General features: G+C 26.8%; 1 protein-coding gene across 1 annotated transcript in view; it reads left to right on the forward strand.

The window, feature by feature from the left end:
- LOC105845188 (protein polyglycylase TTLL10) overlaps positions 1 to 22140 on the forward strand; it is a 42275-nt gene that overhangs the window by 6942 nt on the left and 13193 nt on the right. The window contains exons 3-7 of the mRNA XM_065800271.1: positions 1138 to 1250; positions 1730 to 1832; positions 7072 to 7160; positions 11604 to 11748; positions 11908 to 12079. Coding sequence (XP_065656343.1) covers positions 1138 to 1250; positions 1730 to 1832; positions 7072 to 7160; positions 11604 to 11748; positions 11908 to 12079 — 622 coding nt within the window. The remainder of the gene's footprint in view (positions 1 to 1137; positions 1251 to 1729; positions 1833 to 7071; positions 7161 to 11603; positions 11749 to 11907; positions 12080 to 22140) is intronic.

Below are 22140 nucleotides of genomic sequence, written 5' to 3' on the forward strand. Positions count from 1 at the left end.
ACTCCGTTTATCAAAAATATGTTGTAATTTTTATCATTCTGTTTTTTTGCTTATTCAATAATATTTTTTACGTTTTTTTTATAATGTAAACTAAAGATTGTTATGGTCTCAAAACTATTTTTATTCCAATAATACAAAAATTTCAACTTTCTGTTTTTGAAAATATTTAAATTTTTTATTATTAAGTTTGCCTTGCAATACTTGTTGATCGATTTTAATCAGCCAGAATTGTAAGATCAAAATATCATTTTTTTTCAAAAGTAGACACTCATTGATTGTTAATTACAATCAGTCATTATTTCCAGTGCTGCTACATGAACCTGATTTGATGAATGTTGTCAGACATTCAGCTTTATTAAAGTATCCCAGTCTTTTAAATTAAGAGTTTTTTTAATTACCAGCCTTTTAAAGTCTCTTTGTTTTAACAATATATTGTTAAAACAATAGACTTTTAAAGTTTATTGTTTTAAAAATAGCTTTGCTTGAACTCTGAGTCAGCACAACTTTTAAAATTCTCTTCACTCTTAGCAAACTTAGTCGATATTATAAAGTTATATTTAAAACGTGCATTTTTGTTCCTATTAATATTCTTCTATTCAAAAATCTTTTTAGAACTGTTATTCACAAGAGAAACCAGATGATATTATATAATAGAATATCTTTTGCTATTATAATATTTATATTGTAATAGCAGAAGATATTCCAAATTGTGATGGCTTTAGTCATGAGCATGTCTTTTTGAATATTTTCTGAAAAAAAGTGAAATAGTATCTGTTTTAACTTTACTAAAAAACTAGAGAGTATCTTTGAGGAATTATTTAATTTTGCAATTTAGGATTTAGTATGTTTAGCTGCCAATGAGTTAATAGCGTTGTACTGAAACAGCCATCAGCAGGAGTTACAGTACATCAACTGAGGAATTGGTTTGGAGCACTCTTGAAAGAGTGAAGCAAAATATTTTTGTCTGGGATTGAAGTCACCATTTCAAAAATTAAAAGCAGCAGAGTATATAAGTACCATGAAAGTATTAATAACAATAATAATAATAATAATAATAATAATTATTATTATTATTATAACAACAACAGCAACAATAATGACAAATAATAATTAATAATTATCTGGTTAATATTTTAGATTAGAAAATGCATTAACAAAACTTGGGATGAAGTTAACTGATGATAGTAATAATTTCTTCATTAAATGGGTTGAATGCAAAAAATCTATTAACTACGATAAATTTAAAGAAGGTAAAATATTTTACAATGCACATATTTATTCTTACATCAAAATTCGTTCTTACTCAACCAATTTACATCCAAACTCATTCTTACATCCAAACTCATTCTTACATCCAAACTCATTCTTACATCCAAACTCATTCTTACATCCAAAATCATTCTTACATCCAAACTCATTCTTACATCCAAACTCATTCTTATATCCAAACTCATTCTTACATCCAAGCTCATTCTTACATAAGCTTGGGGTGGGTGGAAAAATTTTCCAAAAAGTAATAAACGTCCCCTCCTGTGTATTAAGCAGTAACAAGTACTTTTCAAATACTGAGAAAATGACATCCATAAAATGCAGATCCAAGTCCATTTTTCTTTAACCAATTCAAATTTATATCCATTTATATTCGACTAATGCACATATAATCCAATTCTAATGGAACTAAAATAGTTTATTTTCCTTTTATTCTTATAACCTTTATTTTTTATTTCAGGGTATCAAATTGTTAATCATATCCAAAATGCATCTTGTTTAACAACAAAAATTGGATTGTTAAAAACATTAAGAGATTATGAAAAACATCAAAAGTTACTTAGGTAATGTTTTATTTTAAACTTGTGTTTAATTATAAAAAATAGCAAAGTTTTGCAAGTATTTTATAGAAATTTATAGTTCACTTATATTTTCTTTTTGTTTAATTATTAAATTCACCTCTCCTGCATTCAGAGAACTAGGAGGCTACCTTTTTTTTCAATTTTATTTGAAACTCTTTCTCAAACTTAAATTCTGAAACAGGAATCTTGTTAAATATTGCTACTGCAAGTAAAAGCAGGTTGATATTTAATTGATTTATGATATTTAGACATTCAAATGAATATTCACTTCAGATTCAGACATTCACTTGAATGTGAATTCAGTGAATTGAAATGATTCATCAAGTGTAATGATAGGGAGGGTCCAAAATTAACTTTTTTTGGATTTTGTGTAGGTTGATCACTATTTTTAACCACTATAGTTATGCTAATTTCAAATTACTTAATACTTTTTTTCATTATAAATATTTGGCCTTCTACTTCAATTTCAATAAAAGTGATTATTTTGACAAAACAGTCAATTGTTAAATTTAATTTTTTTTGGGAAGAGGATGTTTTTTACCTTTAAACATTTTTTCACCTTTTTACCACCCTTTTAACATATAACGATTCATTTGTAACAAATACTAGTGAAATTGCAAAATAACTTCATTGCAACTGTGGTACAGTGATTTGATTTCTTTCTTAGAATCAAGAGGTCTGAGGTTCGATGTTGGCTCTGACCATATAAGTGACATTGGTAAGGAAGGAGGTGCAAACTTAATTAGTTAAATTCTCTTCCGCGGTGCTTTGTGATAAGACACTTAGTTCTTCTTGGAGCAGCTTAACAACTAAAATAAAAGAATCATTGTAGGTTATTGTAGGTTGTTGTGAGGACTTTCCAAGTTAAGTAGAAACTTTAAAATATTGGTTTATTTTTCTGTAAACATAAGACAGTGTTTTTTTGTATTTTTATCAACAATTGTGGTTTTAAATAAAGTGGAACTTTGCTGCATTGATCCACTATTTTTTGATTATTACTAAAGTAAAATTCCCATTCATCAATCATTTTTGACATTTAACAGATCTTTCTCTTTTTCAATATATTTGTTGACATCTACAAGTAAATGCCTTGTAATTTTAAACAAGTTAAGATATAATATTTCTTGGACGCCTAACGTAAATTGCAGTTATTGCATCATTGTATCTTTTTCCAAACCCATAATACTTTCTTATTTTCTGTCAAAGAAATATAGCTAAATTTTGCTAAACTATTTGCAAGGATGATATAATCATCCAAGTTTTTTGATGCGTATATACGAACTGCTTCTGTGACTACTGAGTAGTCAATCTTATTTAATGAAAATTTCCAAAAGATAATTTATTGTTGACTTTATTAAAGACAAGTACAAAAACAACCCTGTGTAACTTTGTATGATAAAATTTGTCAATTACTGGGAGATTTCTAAAAAAGTTTATTAGTTCTGATTTAATTGTTTACGAGCTGATGATTTTAATTGTCGAGAAGATGAAGATACTGCAAAAAACTCTTAGAGCTGCTAATTCCAATGGAGTTCATGAAGGGCAAACCTAATATGCCTGTAATCACACTGTCTACAACACAATCATATGATATATTTATTAGCGGTTTGGATATTAGTACCCATAATAAATAATTTTAAATACTTTAAACCTTAAAATACTTTTATACTTTTCTGAATTATCATAAAATTCTCAATCATATTAATCATGACAAATATAAGGGAATGGAGGAGAAACTCCAGTAGCTCCTATAGTTGGTCCTGCAAAACTAAAATTTTCTGAAAAAAGGTCGCAAAAACCGGTACAAACTTGCTGAATTCCGCCACTAAAAAAAGCATAAAAAATAGTGTTTGCGATTTTGGTGTTATGTTTATTAAAAAAAAGTTTAATTTTATTGCAACAGTTAGAAGTGTTTTTATTTTTTGTTTAATATATTCAATAGGGTAAAACTGCTGACGCCAAGCAGACAGATTCTGTCAGATAATTGGGTAAAACCAATCAATTTTAAAACTTTAGACAACTTTAAATATAAAAAAGTTTTACAAATATAGTACAAAATAGATTTTTTACTTGCAATACAGAAATAAAAATAGATTTAAGTTCTGTATTTTTTACATCCAAATAATCCAGAATTAAAAATCTTTTTGGCAAACACCTTTTTTTACAGAGTCAATTATTTGGAATTTCATTGTTTACTCTTTCAAGTGTGTCATTTTGACAATGACACATTTGGAAGAGCAGAAGTGATGTAACAGGTCTATATGATGACAGTAATAGCTAAGTGATTGACAATGAGTTTGACAATGTCGATGGATTAAATGTTTTTGAGATAACTGTTGCTTGATCATTGATGCTGTTTTTGTTGAGTTAAATATTGTTGATAACCAGAAGCATAGTAGTCTTAAATAAAAATTAATTGGTAATAATAATAATGGAAAGTCCATTAAGTTTATACATATCTAATTATAGAAAATTAAACTGGTTAAAAATTGTTAATTGAGTGAATGGTTTTATTAGAAAATAATAGTTTTTAGAATATTTAAACTTATAAACTAATATGTTAGATTAGTTGTAGATATGTTGTAGATATATACTCAAACAATCAAAAAATCCACTTTATAAACAATCAAAAGGTTCAAGATTCCACCTTATGTCTCTGGAAGTACAGCTCTTAATCTGTAAGCTTGCACAGCTTGTTTAACAAGTTTTTTATGTCAAGGTATGTGTTTTAGAGCTTAATGTTGAGAGTTACAAATAGTAAAAAAATTAGCTCAGCCTCCTCAGCTGAAGTGACTGTTGACTGTACTATGGAGCTTGGAAAGGTGAATAAAAAAAACATTTATAAAAAAAAATTTTATTTTATAAAAAAGTCAAAAGTTAAGTTTTGATAATAATTTATAAAATTTCATTCTCAGTTTCTTTCACATCTTTGTCATCACTTTGATTATCTCAAAGTTCACTGTCACTTTATCAATAATATCTGGGTCTTTCCACCAGCTAATTTTAACTAATGGATGTTTTTTCCCTAGAATGTGAAAAGTACATGGTTATTAGGCAAAAAAAGAAAAATATAAATTGTTTCATGACATAAAGTATTGCATTTTTTATATGTCATGAAACTGTAATGTAATAATCTTGTAAAAGTAAAAGTTGTAAAAAGTATATATATATATATATATATTTAAAATAAATTATTTTCACACTCTTTAATATTTAATCAATTAGTTTAGATATCATCCGGCAAAACATTTTTATATCATTTTGTAATAAATTGTTTTTACATTATTGATGAGTTCTTTTAAGGTCACCAGCAGATTTAAGACTGGTAATTGGTGTAATTGTTGGCTGTTTTGTTTTCAATCAGCTAACAATTTATTAAAATCTTTATGTAGCTGTTTTTCTGTTAATTTTATTGACATTAAATATATTTCATCATGTGGAAATTTTATAATGCTTTCTTAGATTTTTTTTCACAGGATCTTCAGCGTCAAGAGTAATGTTGATAGAAGAGAACTGGTCCATATCGAAACTCTTTAAATTGGTGAATTGTACTAGTTTCAGATTAAAAATATCAACTTCTCTAAATTGCAAAAAACTTTGGATGATAATATCTTTTGGATGAGAACATATTTCAACAACATTATTAAAGTAATATTCAAAGATATTATTATTCAAACTCAAAGTTGAGGATATCTCTTTAATATCTTTATGAGCTATCTAACTTTTATCTTAAGATTTTATTATAATTTTTTCCTTATTTCTACTGAGTTAATGAGCACCTCCATTCATCATGAAAACCATCATTCAACAAGCAAATCCTACTGAGGTTCATACTTAAATAACAAAATAATATCCAAAAACATAGAACTTAAAGCATTAAATAATCTTGCCACTTTGAAAAAAGATATATACTTTGTTATTTATACTTTTAAGTATAAACAACAAAGTTAAGTATAACTTTGTTGGTTATACTTTGTTAAACTTGTTAAATTATGTTATATTAAGTTATTTTACAGAACTATGGAGTACTGTATACTAAATTGGTAGTGGTGTAATAATAGATTTGACATTAGTGACAGTGCTTGACTGCATCATCTGCATTACTTTTTTTCAAAAGTTTCTCATTGGTTTTAATTTAAACAGCTTTTGAGGACAATGTTTCATCATTGCTGTCACCTAAAGTGCCACTTTTTCTGGACACATTAGTACAATCAGGGACAGAGGTTTCTTTTTTGCACAATATAAATGTTTGCAACTGATTTAAAAGACAAAATATATTTTGAACATTTTAGTAGCAAGATCTATATACAGCTGTAGAATGTGGTGTATAGGGTAGGTGCTGGTTTCTGAAACATAAAATGATCTTTGTCATGATTCTGATGAGAGAATAAGGAGACTAGTGCTAACCTCTTTGAAACAACAATGTGACAATCATACTCTTGAGGAGAAAATCACTTTTGACATTTATTTAAGATATTTGATTTCAGCACCTTTGTATTTTTACATTTTTGTTATCTAATCTATCTTATTTCCTTTTCCTTTTTTTTTCTGCATTATGATTATTCCAAAAAGGATAGTGATGATTTAAAGTAACAAACTATTTGAATAAAAACAGTAGAACCCATAGATGTTACAAAATGATTCAACTTCTTTTTAATATGCTTGTTATAAAATAATTAAACTTTTTTATTAAGTCAAGTTTTTATAATTAAGTAAAAAAGATATATATTTTTTAAATATATTTAGTTTTAAATATGTTTAGTTTGAAAAAATGCTTCTGTCAAGAGTTTTAAGCTTCTTTTTTTTTTGCTGATCATAAAACCACTAATTATGGCTTCTTGTTGATATCCTAAAAATTTTCTTTAATATAGATTATGCTACTCAAATTAGCTTAAATTTAGTTTGTTTCTTTAAAAATACAATATATTTAGGCTAATATTTAAAAGCTATAACCAACCTTATATTTTTTAAAAGCTTATGGCAAATTTTTTATTAATTAAATTCTAATCTTGGCTATATTTGATAATTTGTTCTCACATTTAATAATATTTAGAGGTATATTTAGTTTTTATTGTTAGGATATGTAAGTTTTTAATGGTATGAATTCCATAATTTTAATGGTAACATTTGTAAAAATTTTATTGCTAGGCAATAAAATAATAAATAATATAAAGTCATAAAAAAATAAAATTCAGATATAAAACCGATTTCTTTTTTTCAGGAAAAGATTTTCAGTTAATAACTTTTATATGGAAACTTATTTAGTTGATTCTTCACATGAGAGTCAGATGTTTTTTCAAATATTTAAAAGTAAGTCTAATATTTATTTAACATAATAACAATATATATATATATATATATATATATATATATATATATATATATATATATATATATATATATATATATATATATATATATATATATATATATATATTAATTTGGTCTATAAATAACTTTTTTTTTAAATGTCTGCTCTCACCCTCTAAATGTGTTCTATATAATAAAATAATATTAAAATTAAAAAATTTTCGGAAAAAATTTTTATTAGGGGTAGCACAAGACCCTTAAACATCAGACAGGTCCATAATTATCAAAAAAAAGTTTAATCAAAAGTATATTATGTTGGTTCTCATAAGAAGCGAAATTATATTAAAAATTCAAAAATAATCATCATTTTGTAAAAAAAATTATTATTTTAGATTTCACTGCCTATAAAATGACACTTTTAAGCTTAATACTAATATATGCATTTTTACAAAAAATTTTTGTTATAATTTTTTTCTTAATGTTTTTTATAAAAAAATGATTATTATTAAAATTTTTATATAATTTAGCTTCTTTTACACATACACATACACACACATATATATATATGCATGTATATATATACATATATGTATGCACACACATACACACACACACACACACACGCACACACACATATAGTTTTTTTTTTTTTTTTTTGTAAATGCAAAACTCTTGTAAGTATAGAGTGCTCAATAATAAATAAATATGATTTAATTTATCTAACAACGCATTATATATTATTATTATAAAAAACTAATACTCACTCTCGAAACCCTGTTTAAATAAAAAAAATCAAAGTTTATTGTTGTTCATGTGCTGTAGTTACCCTATGCAAATAATTTAAACCCAATTTTATATTAGTTGTCCAGCATTTAGTTTATGCTTTAGTCTGTTTCCTATTTAGTTGTATTGAGGAGTAGAGGCTGCTTAATTCTGTATTTTAAAAACAGATAATACACATTATTAATCTTCTTATGAAAGATAGAGTAAGAGTTTACATTTAAATAGAAATATGTTGCGGTACAAAACGGTTACATTATCAACCATCATTAATTGTGTTGGTAAACTTATGTTTATAAATCAAAGATTTGAAAAATGTTGCTAAAACAAATTGAAGTATATAAAGTAGTTTTTAAGTTTTTAGCAACAATTCATCAACTTTGTCACATGATTGCTACACATAAATGTACCAAAATCTTTGAAATATGTTGCAGTACAAAAAGGTTACATTATCATTATCTTATATCATTATCATTATATCGTTATCATCATTAATTATCATAATTAACTCATAGTTTACAAAAAAAGTTTGCATTCCAGTTTCTTTTGTGGCATTTACAATTCACAGTGAAATTCTAAAAATTGTCATCAAGAAGATGTCACCAAGATCTTGACTGTTAATCTCTACATCAACTTTTATTGTTTAATAGAAATCATAACTTAAAATTGACCAGATTTTTTGTGTCAACCTGATATGTATATTATTATATTATAAATTTTAAAATTTGATAACCATATATATACAGTATCACCCAAAGATTTGCGGACAGGCTAAATAAAAATGAATTTTACTAATATTTCAGCACTTAGTTCACTAAATCTAATATATTATGTACCAAATGAAAGATTTTCATGTTTATTGTTATGTTTTGAAAGAATAATGATAATTTAATTTAATTGTACTTTATTTGATTTAAAAATTAATAATTTTTAATTTTTAATTAGTGTACATACTGAAGCATTTTTCATTTTTTTCAAAAAATTACTAGTTTATTGATGTTATAAACACTTTATAGAAATAATTAAAAAGTTTCATTTATAAGTGATTGAGGTCACGTGATACAAGAAAAGTATAATATCTCCAGTGAAACAATTGATTGTGAGTTCAAATGGAGCATCAGTTTAAATGGAAATTCGTTTCGTAAGACATCGCAATTTTAAGGAGCCGGTAAGTCTACTGATAGACAAATTCTAAAATAATATGAACTTGCGGGATTCACAAAGATTCCAAATAAATCAGGAAGACCATGCAAAATAACATAATATCAGGAAAAAATGCTTGTGATACTAAGCATTAAAAACCCCCATTTAACAGATATTGATTTAAATGAACAATAGAAATATTTTTATAAAATGAATTATAACATTTCTACTACAAAATATTGTTTGCAACATGCAAATGTGTTTGGAAAATGCCCAGCCATTAATTTACCTGAAAAACTGAAACACCAAAGAAGAAGACATCTAAACTGGAGTAGTCAACATTTGGTCAATGAATCTTTTTAGGGATGTAAACAAGTTTACGCAGTTTAGATCAGATGGAATCAAGTTTGTTTGACATCCATTAGTTACAAATACAATCCCAAATTCTAACTGCTTACTGCAAAACATGGAGGAGCTAATGTAATAGTTTTTGGGTGTTTTAGTCAGGATGGTGTTGATACACTCCATTAATGAACTATTGATCAAGAAATATACAAAGAAATGTAAGAGCATTGTTACCTCATGTGAAGGACAAAATATATCATGGATGGATTTGACATTAGGCAAAATGATCCAAACCATATGGGCAAATCAATTCAAGAATTCTTCAAAAATAGTTTGATATCCTAATCAACTGAAATAAGATGCCATTGATTATTTATGGCAATATGTTGATTGTCAAATATTAGACATCAAGCTTTCAAATTAATTTATTTAGAAAAATCAAAGAAATATTGCACTCAATTACCATTGATGTTTTCATTAAATTATTTGACTTTACACCTTGTGGATACAAAGCCGTTCCTGATTGTAAAGATTGTCCTACAAAATATTAATGTGATTTTGCATTTCTAATAAATTTTGATCAAATATCGTTAAAAAGTTTTTTAACAATATTTGATCAAAATTTATTAGAAATGCAAAATCACATTAATATTTTGCTTTTTTGAATATAAATTTTGATGAATTTAAAAAATTTGCTTTGTCTGCAAATTTTTGAACTCATCAAAAATTGTTTTTATTTTAATCAATTAAAATGCGCTGATTAAATTATTAATATTCATTCAAAACATATCAGTAAAGATAAAATTCTTTTAATTGGTATATAATATGTTGACTTTAGTAAAGTATGTGCTGAAATATTGGTAAAACTTAAATTTTTTTACCAAGTTTGCAGTTTGCTACTTAAAAACCACTAAAATTTTTTAATTTAATAAATAGTTTTTTATATTTTTGAATATTCAATTAATTTACTTTAAGTTTTACTTAAGTAAAACCTTTATATCTTTCAAGAATACCTTTTAAAATGCTGTAATCTCAAGAATAGATAAGTTATATTCCTAAAATCCTGGTATTGAAATTATATTAGAGAGTAAACAGAGTAGATAAAATACAGAAAATAACATAATAAAAACAAAATATATGGGAAGTGATGCACATATTCAAATTATGAAAAATAAAAAAAATACAGAGTAGCAAAATTTGATAATGATAAAAAAGTTGTTATTTTTGAAATCATAAATAAAGAATTTTGTCAAAATGTATTTTTTAAATAGTTTTCAAACAATTTGTTTTTCTGTTATAATATTTTTTGACTAAAACATATTAGGGGTATAAAAAGGCTTTACACTGTCATTACCCATGTTAGAAACTTTAGGAAAAAAGTTTCAAATTATTGATGGTAGGTCTTATTTAAGTTACTTATTAATTATTGTTTAGTTATTTATTCTAGAAAAATCTCAAAAATGTGCCTCAATAAAGTCAACATTGTAAAAGACCAAATCATCATCAATTCAGAAAAATATGGATATAAACTTATGGAACTTTTATTTTGAAACTAAAATTTTATTTCTTATTAAGCTTTATTTGTAGCTTAAAACTTTGAAAGTTACTTTTATGTACTCAAGTTAGGTTATATATATCAATTATAGCATGATATACTTAAAATCTAAGGTTCAATACTTAAAATATAGCATTATATACTGAAAACATATAGTATAGAAAATATTATCAAAATATAAAATAGATAATTAGAATTTGTTAAGGTGGGTTTAATTTTCAAGATTCTAATTTTCTTTCATAAAAATTCAGTTATAAAAATTAAAAAAGTTATAAAAAGTGTGTATTATTCTCAATGAGTTTTACCTTCAATTAAAAGTACATATCAGATGCAATTTTTCATTGTTTCATTATTTTTTTATTTTTTTATTATTATTTATATAAGTAGTAAGAGGTTTTTTCCATTAAAAGATTATGTAAAATAATTTATAATAGCTATAATTTATGCTATAAAATATCTCTGGATCTGGACAGGTCTAGAATTATAGAAATAAGTTCAGCATAATTGTTAAGTTTGGTGGGTTTAGACCCAGTGATACCAAGTTTATTAGCATAATATTAAATCAAGCTATGCTTTGCTTTTAATGTAGATTACAATATATAAATAGTTTATAATTACAGAAGGTGAGTTATGGATATGCAAACCTTCATCCAGAAATCAAGGAAAAGGAATCTTTTTAGTGGATGACTTAAGTGAGTTTAAGAAAAAAATCATTAATGAAAAACTTTCATCAGTTTTTTCTAAACCATGTTGGATTATTCAGAGGTAAATAAAAAAGAGAATGAATAAATTCAATGTCTTTTTTTTCTTTAATTAAAAAAATTGTCAATTGACTTGTTTTCAATAAATGCAGTTAACTTGTTTTTAAGAGAAGTCTTATTAACTTGTTTCAGAAAAAAGAAATTTTTTTATTATTATTACCAGATACCTCATGAACCCTCTTTTAATTCATGGCTGTAAATTTGATGTTCGTGTGTACATGCTTATTGCTAGTGTTCAACCTTGTCTTGCATTTTACCACACAGGATATGCACGTGTTACTTGTGTACCTTACACTAATGAAAACTTAGATCTTAATGTACATTTGACAAATCAGGTATTTTTCATTAATTTATAAATTTTATTCTCTTGTTAAGTTTCTTTGCTTTTTTTTGTTTGCAATAAATATAATAAAGTCAGGCTTGAGTGTTTTAGTACATCTATATTATGATATTATATTTTTAATTTAACATTTATGTTATTAGGGGTATTAAGGGGTAAACAGATTCTATCTATTGACTCAGTTGGCACCACTTCTTCTTCTATTAGGCTGGCGTAGATGTATTTATAATATATTATTTCCAGATAAGGATGTTGAATGTTGAATCTTCTTGACTCAATGCATGCTTTCTGCTTGTGTCTTTGTTTTTATGACTTGGCAACTCATTCTATTATTTCTTAACAAGGGTACAGCTCTAAAACTCAGTTTTATGGTTCTGAGGCCGGCTGGTAATCAGGTTTCCCAAACTCTGTGGTAGCTCTTAGAGAGGTTAAGTATCAGAGTACTATTAGTGCCATGTTGCGCATGGGTAGTGTTCCTGTTTGTTCTTTTCGTATTCATTGTTGAGGCCACATTTGGAGCCCTTTGTTATTGCTTAGGGTTTATTAATAGTAATGAGGCAATTGCTTGGACTATTAAATAGTGTACTGAGTGCTATCTATGCTTTAAGTCAAGTTCTTTAACAAGTTTAAACATGACCAAATATTTTTGCTTTTCTCAATCTCTAATACAAAAAGTCAACTTTCCAACTCGCTTTCCAGACAATCTGAATCATTTACCTTCTCTAGTTAACTTATATCTTGTTTCTGATCCTAATCAGCGCTCAGTTTCTCCACATTCACCCTTAATGCTTCTGAGCACAGTTTGATCTCTCTAGAACTATTATCTCATTCTTCTTCATAATCAGAATCCCCCAATCATTATACCTCTTACAACTACCTCAAAGCTGACTGGGATTCTTTTTGTGATTTTCTTTGCGATGGCCTTTGGGTAGAAATCTTCCATCTTCCTGCTGAAAAATGTGCTTCTTATGTAACTTCTTGGATTCAGGCTGTTTGGAACATTTTATTCCCTCTCAACAATTTCAAGTCAAGCCTCACTCTTCTCCATAGTTTTTCACTCATTGTGCTGCTACAATTTTCAATCATAACCATTACTTTCATATCTATTGCCAAAACAGTTCTCCAGAAAACAGATGTCTGTTTACTATTGCTAAAAACCATTGTTTTCAAGCATTGGTAACAGTAAACAGTAAAAATTAGGCTCCTGAGACTTCTGGAGAATCTTTAACAGTGTCTATAATAAAGGCAAATCTGTTATTTCACCTCTCATGCATGGCGAGATTTTGTTACCTCACCTAAAGACAAAGCTGAATTGTTTGATAAGAACTTTCCATCAATCTCATCCTTGATTCCTCTTATCACATCTTACCCGATTGATCCATTACTTGATATTTGTATTACTCCAGCTTCTGTATCTAAAGTGATTTCCTGCTTTTACAGCTTGTGGTCCGGACAACATACCAGTTATAGTCTTACAGTGTTCTTCAGAGTTGTCGTCTATACTTTCAAAGCTATTTAACAAGTGCTTATCAGAGTCTTGTTTTTCTGCTGGAAAGTGGCATCTGGTATCCTTATTTTAAATTTTTTAAAATTTGGTACCCCAATAGATTTTTAATAGAGGAATCCAAAAATAGCACCCTCAAGACTTGATTGTCTCAAGAAATGCCTCGTTTATCAAATTTTGTTCAAAATTATTGGCTTGTAAATTAATGATTTTTGGAGGTGAAACGAAGAATGTGGCCCAAAATCCCAAGTAATAAGTTTAATTGTATATCATTATTTCATCTTAGGTCTACTGAAAAAAATTAAATTCATCAATTGTCTCTCTAATACTTGATCAAAATTTGTATTTAAAAATGGTATCTTTAAACAAAAATTTAAATTTTGCAAGGAAACCAATTGAAATGTTATTTAAAACATTTATTTAAATAAAACACCAAATAGTGTTATTTAGTGACTATTTTAGGACATTTATATTCATATGTAAAAGAAGGGCCAGGGGGACAAACAATTTATTTTTATTATTTCAAATGGGTGAATGCTTACATCCTATAATATCAAAAACAGGCATAATTTTGTTTTGTTCTTTTTAAAGGTTATACTTTCCTTGTTTGTATTTTCTTAAAGAATGTGAATTTTATTGTTTTTATATTTTTTGGCAGGTAATAGTATAAATAATAAACATATTCAATATGGAGAAATGTGACATTAGAAAAAGTCTTAACATTCATTGCCACAAAACTGGATTTTCTAGAAAACAAGGTTTTGTTCAATTCAAAGATCTTTCTTGTGAAAAACAAGAAAAAATAATATGGCAAGCAAATTTCAGGGGAAAATATTGTTCAATAAGAACTATATGTTATCATGAGCAGTTCCATGGGAAATATTTTGAGAGAAAAATTACAATGTTTTGCAATCCTTTTGGAACACACAAGGAAAGTAAAAAAATTGCTATAAAAGGTAATCTAACATTAATTACAACAGAATTGATATGAAAATTAAAAGAAATAGAATTTATTATTTATAACAGTTTTTTTATTTTTAGTTATTTAAAAAACTCAAAACTAAATTTATTTCTTAGGTAATATAAAGATTTCCCTAGACTTGGCAAAATTTTTGCAAGAAAATAATGTTAGTGTAACCCCAGGTTGGAAATTCTGCAGTAAATGTTACAAAAAAGCAGTAGAAACTGATAAAGATTTAAATTCACAAGAAGAATGGTAATCAAAAAGTGAGAAAAATTAAGTTAGATTCTATTATAGAATTGCTTGGAATTTCACCAGTCAAACTAAAAAGTCTTTCAAAACACAGCAAATTGCCTGCAGCAAGACAAAAGTTTGAGAACACTATTGACAGAGTTTCAAAAATGGTCTCAATAGCATATAATATTAAAGAAACTTCTTTAACAACAGAAATAAAAAGCCCAATTTCAAACAAAAACATTAACCATGACCATGATCTAGACATTTTAATGTATGAAATAAAATAAAAAATTTCAGAAACTGACTCTTATCGCCATAAAGTGCAAATGTTAACACTCGCACCAAAATCATGGGCGCATACAAAGATATCAAGCTACTTTGAAGTATCTGAGCATCTTGTTCAAATTGCAAGAAAAGTTAAACATGAGCATGAAATTCTATCATTGCCCGAAAAAAAAACTGGAAACCCACTTTTACCAGAAACAGTTAATTTAGTGATTAACTTTTATTAAAGTAATGAATTTTCAAGAATGATGCCAGGAAAAAAAGATTTTGTAAGTGTTAAGAAAAATGTTCAAAAAAGATTATTGCTACTTAATCATAATGACTTTGATTTAAGTGCTGAATGGGTATTTTTTGCTACCAGTCATGGTAAATCCCCCTGTGATGGTATTGGTGGGGCTGTTAAAAGCGTAGTATGTCAAGAAAGTCTAAAACAAATAACTACTGGGTAGATTTTAGATGTTAATTTAATGTACTCCTTTTGTAAAGCCAAGATAAATGAAATTTGTTTTAGATTATTTTCCAAAGATGAAATCGACCAAACAAGAGTTCAATTAGAAAAAAGATACTTAGGTGGAAGAACAGTTCCCAACACAAGGATGTATCATCACTTTATTCCAATTGCTTTAAACAATATAAGTTATAAAAAAACAAGTATTGATAAATGTATTGGAACATTTGATATCATTCGAACAAGCAAACATAATAGAGAGATTTCATTAAACATAAAAAAAAAGGATTATATTGCATGTTTTTATGATGGATTTTGGTGGGTAGGGAATGCTGAAGATGTAAGTGACCTTCATATAAAAGTCAGATTCATGCATCCACATGGACCAGGTAAAAACTTCTTTTGGCCAATGAGAAATGACGAGTGTTGGATGCTCAATTCTGAAGTTTTATGCCTAATTTCTACACCCACAACAATATCAGGTCATACGTACAACATATCTGATTTAGATTTGGAGAATATATGCAGTTAGTTACAAAAAAAAATTAACTGCATTTAAAATTATTTTGTTGTAATTTTATTTACCTGTTTTGCATTTAAAATTTGTCTTTTTTTTTTCTTTTTTTCAAATCCTTGGATGTAAGGCTGAAAAGGAGGGGAAGTTTAAATAATTCCCTCATAATGTCAATGACTATATTAGTCTTAAACTACTAAATAATACCATAAAAATATTAATATAAATAAAAATGTTTAAAAACATTTCAGTATCTTTGGTTTTAAAATTAAAGGTTTTTAAAATTGTGAAAAGATCTCAGTTTTGAGTGCTTATTTTGAAATAAGAGGTAAGTATTTATCGATTTGAAATAATGAAAATAAATTATAGAGTTTATAAAGTTTCTCAAACTTAAACTAAAAAAAAAATATATCTATGTTTTTAAATTATATTTTAATAATTATTAATTCAGTTTATGTAAAAAAAAATATAGGGAGATTGGGGGGAGAGTCAGAGTCTCCTTGGCCCTCCCTTGGCATATGAATATAAATGTCCTAAAATAGTCACTAAATAACACTATTTGGTGTTTTATTTAAATAAATGTTTTAAAAAACATTTCAATTGTTTTTGTTACAATATTTAAATTTTTCTAAATAGATACCATTTTTAAATGCAAATTTTGATCAAGTATTAAAGAGACAATAGATAAATCTAATTTTTTTCAGTAGACCTAAGATAAAATAATGATATACAATTAAACTTTTTACTCGGGATTTTGGGCCACATTCTTCATTTCACCTCCAAAAATCATTAATTTACAAGCCAATAATTTTGAACAAGTTTGGATAAATGAAGCATTTCTTGAGACAATCAAGTTTTGAGGGTGCTATTTTTGGATTTCTATAATAAAAATCTATTGGGGTACCAAATTTTAAGAAATTTCCCCAAGCCATTAGGAAGATACTATATGTCAAAGTTGCTTTGTAGTTGCTTCAGATAATCACTCAAATGATAAGTCAGCATTATTTCATGTGATCATATCTCTGGAAGATATGTGTATTTTTAACTAAAATTTTTACAGTTGTTATTTTTTTAATATGGACTGCAAGTGAGGTAAAAATGAACAAATTCTGAGATGTAAGGGTGTCGAGAATGTTTTTTTTGGATGATTTCATATAGATTTACCCTCATGGTTCTCTCCTTGGCTCTATACTTTTTTCAATTAACATTAACCATCTCCCTAAAATTCTCACTTCTAAGGTTTGTTTGTTGATGATACTACCTTTTATTCTTGTCTTGATATAAAGCCAACACTCTCTGATTGCTTGGAGAAAGCATTTGAGTTTGAATTGAATCTCACTTCTGCTAGAGCATGGGGCTCTTAGTGGCCGCTGAACTTTAGCTCAGATATTTATTTTGGCTAGTTGTTATCGCAACAGTCTAGACCTTCCTATATTTATGAACAGTAATGTACTCAATGAGTCATCTTTCCTTCGTCTTCTAGGATTAACTCTTACTTCTGATCTTTCTTTGAAACCATATATCAAATCTATTGCAAAATTAGCATCTGCTAAAGTTACATCTCTTCATTGTGCTCACCACTTTCTTACTCCGGATTCTATTCTTCATCTCTATCTCAAATCTTGTATGGAATACTGTTACCATATCTGGGGCCGATCTTCCAATGATGTCCTTTCTCTCTTATACGATGCCCTTTCTCTCTTAAGTGCAAAAACGCATTGTAAATATAGTTGGACCTGCTCTTGCAGCTAACCTCCAACCATTATCTCATCGTCATAATGTTGCTTCTCTTTCTCTTTTCTATAAATACTATAATTGGCACGAGCTAGTGTCTCTTGTACCATCTACTAAAGTTTATTCTTGTGTTACTTATCATTCTATTAAGTCTCATCCTTTTTCTGTGACAGTGCTCTAAAAGTTCTTTTTTGTCTAGTTTTTTTCTTTGAACATCAGTTCTTTGGAATTCACTCCATTTATCTTGTTTTCTTGGTTTATATAATTTGCATCCTACACTTTATCTTATCTCTTCCAATAACTTTCAACTCTAATAGTGGTTGCTTTTATTTTTAAACATCTTTAATTTGCCAATAATTTGCCAACCCTAATCTTTTAGAGGTCAGCATCTGGTTGGCTACAAAAAATTTGATACAAAGGTTTTACCATAAAACAAGTTTGGCAATTTTTTTCCAACCTCAAACACTTCTAGTTTGGCAGTTAGGTCGACATTGCCAAATGCTGACTCTAATTTCAAGGACTGTATATGTATGTGCATATATAAATATAGTCATTCAGGCTTCAATAAAAATAAATGACTTTATTTAAAATTAATCTAAAACAGACTTTGAGGGCTAGGTGAGCTGTCCACCCTGATAGATTTTTTGTATTGCTTATCAACATTTGCACAGATTTTTTTATATATTTTTGATAAAGGTTTTTGATAAATAAAATGTTTTTGATTAGGTTCTAATAATAGTTTTTCATAGTTGCAATCAACAAACATGCAAATGTTTCAAAAAACAATTACTAACTTTTCTATTTCAATTTTATATATTTTTATACTTTTGTTTGATAAAATTAATGGATTAAATTATAATTTTTTATTATACTCACACAATTATTTATCCTGTACTCACGCAATTGTTTTGCATTTATCCTGTACTCACGCAATTATTTTGCTTCTCTAATTTTTTGTGAATAAAAATTTTACTGAATTTTCAAAATCTGACTGAAATAACTCCAAGAGAAAACAAATTATTCAAATCATGGCTCTAATTGAGTGTATTGTGATTTTTCTCAGCTTCGCAATTTTGCTTTTTCTCAAACAATTTTCGCATTTTGAAACAAAGAAATGCTTTTGGAACGCAATGGATTGATCATAAGTATAAATCAATGAAAATTTCTTTAAAAAATTATAGAGTATTTATGACACAAATTGAATCATTGGCTACAATAGACAGTTAAAGTTTATTTTGTCCCTATTTATCTTGATGTTTTATCTTCCCTTAGGCATTTGAGTTTAAGTTTTCAAACGAATATTCACGAATATCCAGTAAAAATAGTAAAAAGAATTCAAGAATTGACAAATGGACAAAGTCCTAACTGCAAATTCTTCTTGACGATTCCGTTGAAAATTTGCTTGATGGCAGAAGTTTCATGTCTTACCATAGAAACCTGTAAAAAGATATTGTTATATAAACGTTCCCAAATATTTCACTCACTTTTCCAAAAAAAAAACATTCCCAATATACAAGTTATGCTTGAACAGTACAAAATTAAAAATATTCCCATAAGTTTGGAATTGTACTTTCAATTACTCCAAAAATCACTATTATTCTTGCATTTATCTTTACTTGATGTTTTTAAATGGCCATTAAATGCAAACAATGGTACTTTTAGCAAAAAAGCTATTGGTAAAATCATTGATCATTTGTTGATCAAAAGGTTTTAAAGATTTAATTATAGTTGGTGATTTTAATATTCCTGGAAACTAGTTGGTCCGATGGTCTAATAAACTTCATTAAAGGATCATCAGACATTATGCATGTTTTCTAGCAAATAAAAAATGGCAATTACCCAAGCTTGTAAACCTACCAACAATTCAAACAACAAATCTGCTGAAAATATTTTATATTTAATTTTCACCACTCAGTCATCAAATAAAATTGTTATTAAATTTGTTAGTAAATTTGCCAGTCATTGTTAATAAATTTGTCAGTCATCAAATATAAGTGCTGTTATACTGAAAGAGTATGTAACTCATATGTACCTATAAATACCTCATGCATAAGTTTATCATCAAAGAAACTGTTGCTTAACAAAGACCTTATCTCACTTATTGGAGAAAGACAGAATTTATGGTTTAGAAATTGTTCAAGAAAATTGAAAATTGAAATCTTTGTAGCCAATATAAACAGTTATCAAAGAGTTTCATTTGAAATTTTGATATCAAGACAAAAATATGAATTAATGATTGTGGATAAAGTTAAAAAGAACTCAAATATGATATATGAGTTCACAACAATATGTAAAAGACTCTATAAAAGTTCTGGAACAACCATGTGGTAAAATAACTTAAGATCCAGATGAGCTGTTCTACAAAATACAAATTTTCAAAAATTTTTGTTGAAGAAGATGAAAAATGCACTCCATTTTTAAAGTTCTGAAAATGTTCTTGAAAGGCTAAATAATCTTGATCAAAACAAAACATATGGAGTTGACAAGTTACATCCATTTAAAAACTGTGTTACTATTAAGTAACCCTGATGAAGTCAATAAAAAAAAGTAAGTGAGGGAGTAACCCAGAGAGTCAATAGAAAAAAGTCAACTACCAAATCAATTTATTCCAAAAATATAAGTGCAACATCTAAAAAAGTTGACAAGATTGATTTTGTAAATTATAGCCTCCATGTATTATTTTTTAAATACTTCAAGGCATAATAAAAAACAAGTTTGAAAAATGTCTTTTATAATATTATTTTCATAAAAATATTATAAAAATAGTATTATAGCTAATCAACAGTAGGGGTTAAAAACAGGTATGATGAATTTACTTAAAACTCTGGATTATATTACAAGAAATGTTGCCTAAAGAATTTCTGTTGATGTAGTTTTATTTGATTTTGAAAAAGTATTTGATTTATATTCACTCCACATCAAAGGCTTATCCCAAAATTTGAAGCATATGGTGTTAGTGGCTTGGCACTTAATTGGTTTAAAGCTTTCTTATCTAATAGAAATCAGAAAGTAGTTATGGAAGATTATGTTTTAACTTGGACTGAGGTGTACAGTGGAGTTCCTCAAGGCTTTGTATTGGGTCCACTACTTTTTATAATATATAAACAATCTTCTTGAGTCTCTAAAATATATTTCAAAATTGTATACTGATGACAAAATCAATTAGTTCTTCTGATGATTTGCATAATAAGCTATAAGTTTAGTTTTTTGATTTAATCTTACTTGTTTGATTGGTTTGATTGTTTGTGTTTTTGCCAAAAATGTTATCATCATCAAGTTTATTTTAAATAGTGAAAATGATACCACCATTTTTTTTTAAACATTAAATTATTGTGTTTTTATATTTAATTTTTTGAGTGATAACAATTTGACAGAAGGATTTTAAAAACATGTTATAACTACAAATATGACATATTTTAGACTACAGCCAAAAGATAATCTCCAAAAACTGTCTTAATCCATTGTCATTACAGTTAAAATGCTGAATGTTTAATTTACATTTTGTTAATTATTAATCGTTTTAGAGTGTTTAATGATATTACTTCATTTTGGATAGAACTTTATGTATAAATATATTATTCTAATGAGTTGGTTACAAAAAAAATCAATTAATAAGTAATTATGATATTTTAGATAAGAATGAAACTATTCAAAGGGAATGTGACCATCATATGGAATGTGACCATCAAATGGAAATATGTGACCATCAAATTGCCTCATCTTTTTTTGAAAATTTTTCTGAATTAGTATGCAATACTAATTCAATAGTCTGAAATACAATTAAAATATTAGGAAAAAGACTGATTTTAAAATGATTACATTAAAGATTTATTTTAGTGGATTCTATTAAAAAAGACATTTGAAAGACAAAAAAATTGCAAAAAAAAGTTCAAATAGTTTAAGCAAAGATAGTTTTGAAAACAAACTTGTTTTTACATTAATTGGATATTGACAGTGCTAATAATATTGTTATGGTTACAGTTAATTGTAATGAACCTGCAGAACCTTGGCGACCAATAAATTTTTATAGAGAATAGATAGCTAATAATGGTTTAAGTTAAAATACTCAAACATTTATATAAGTAATTTTTTTTTTATAATTTTAATCAACATTTGATGAACAAAACACAGTTTACAGTTAAAACATTCTATGCAACAAACCACTAAAAAATTGAATGTTATACAAAGATCATAGTGTTTATAATATAAAAAAATCTTGTCATAACTTAGCTTAAAAATTTTCTAAAAGTATAGAATGTTCCAAGACACTCAAAGCTGAATGTTCATACTTTAGAGAATTTTTATGCAAACAAACTTATTAGAAAGTTGTAATATATCACCTGTATGTCTTATGATGAAGTTTATCAAAAATG

The sequence above is a fragment of the Hydra vulgaris genome, chromosome 06 (assembly GCF_038396675.1).
Source record: "Hydra vulgaris chromosome 06, alternate assembly HydraT2T_AEP".
Lineage (NCBI taxonomy): Eukaryota > Metazoa > Cnidaria > Hydrozoa > Anthoathecata > Hydridae > Hydra > Hydra vulgaris.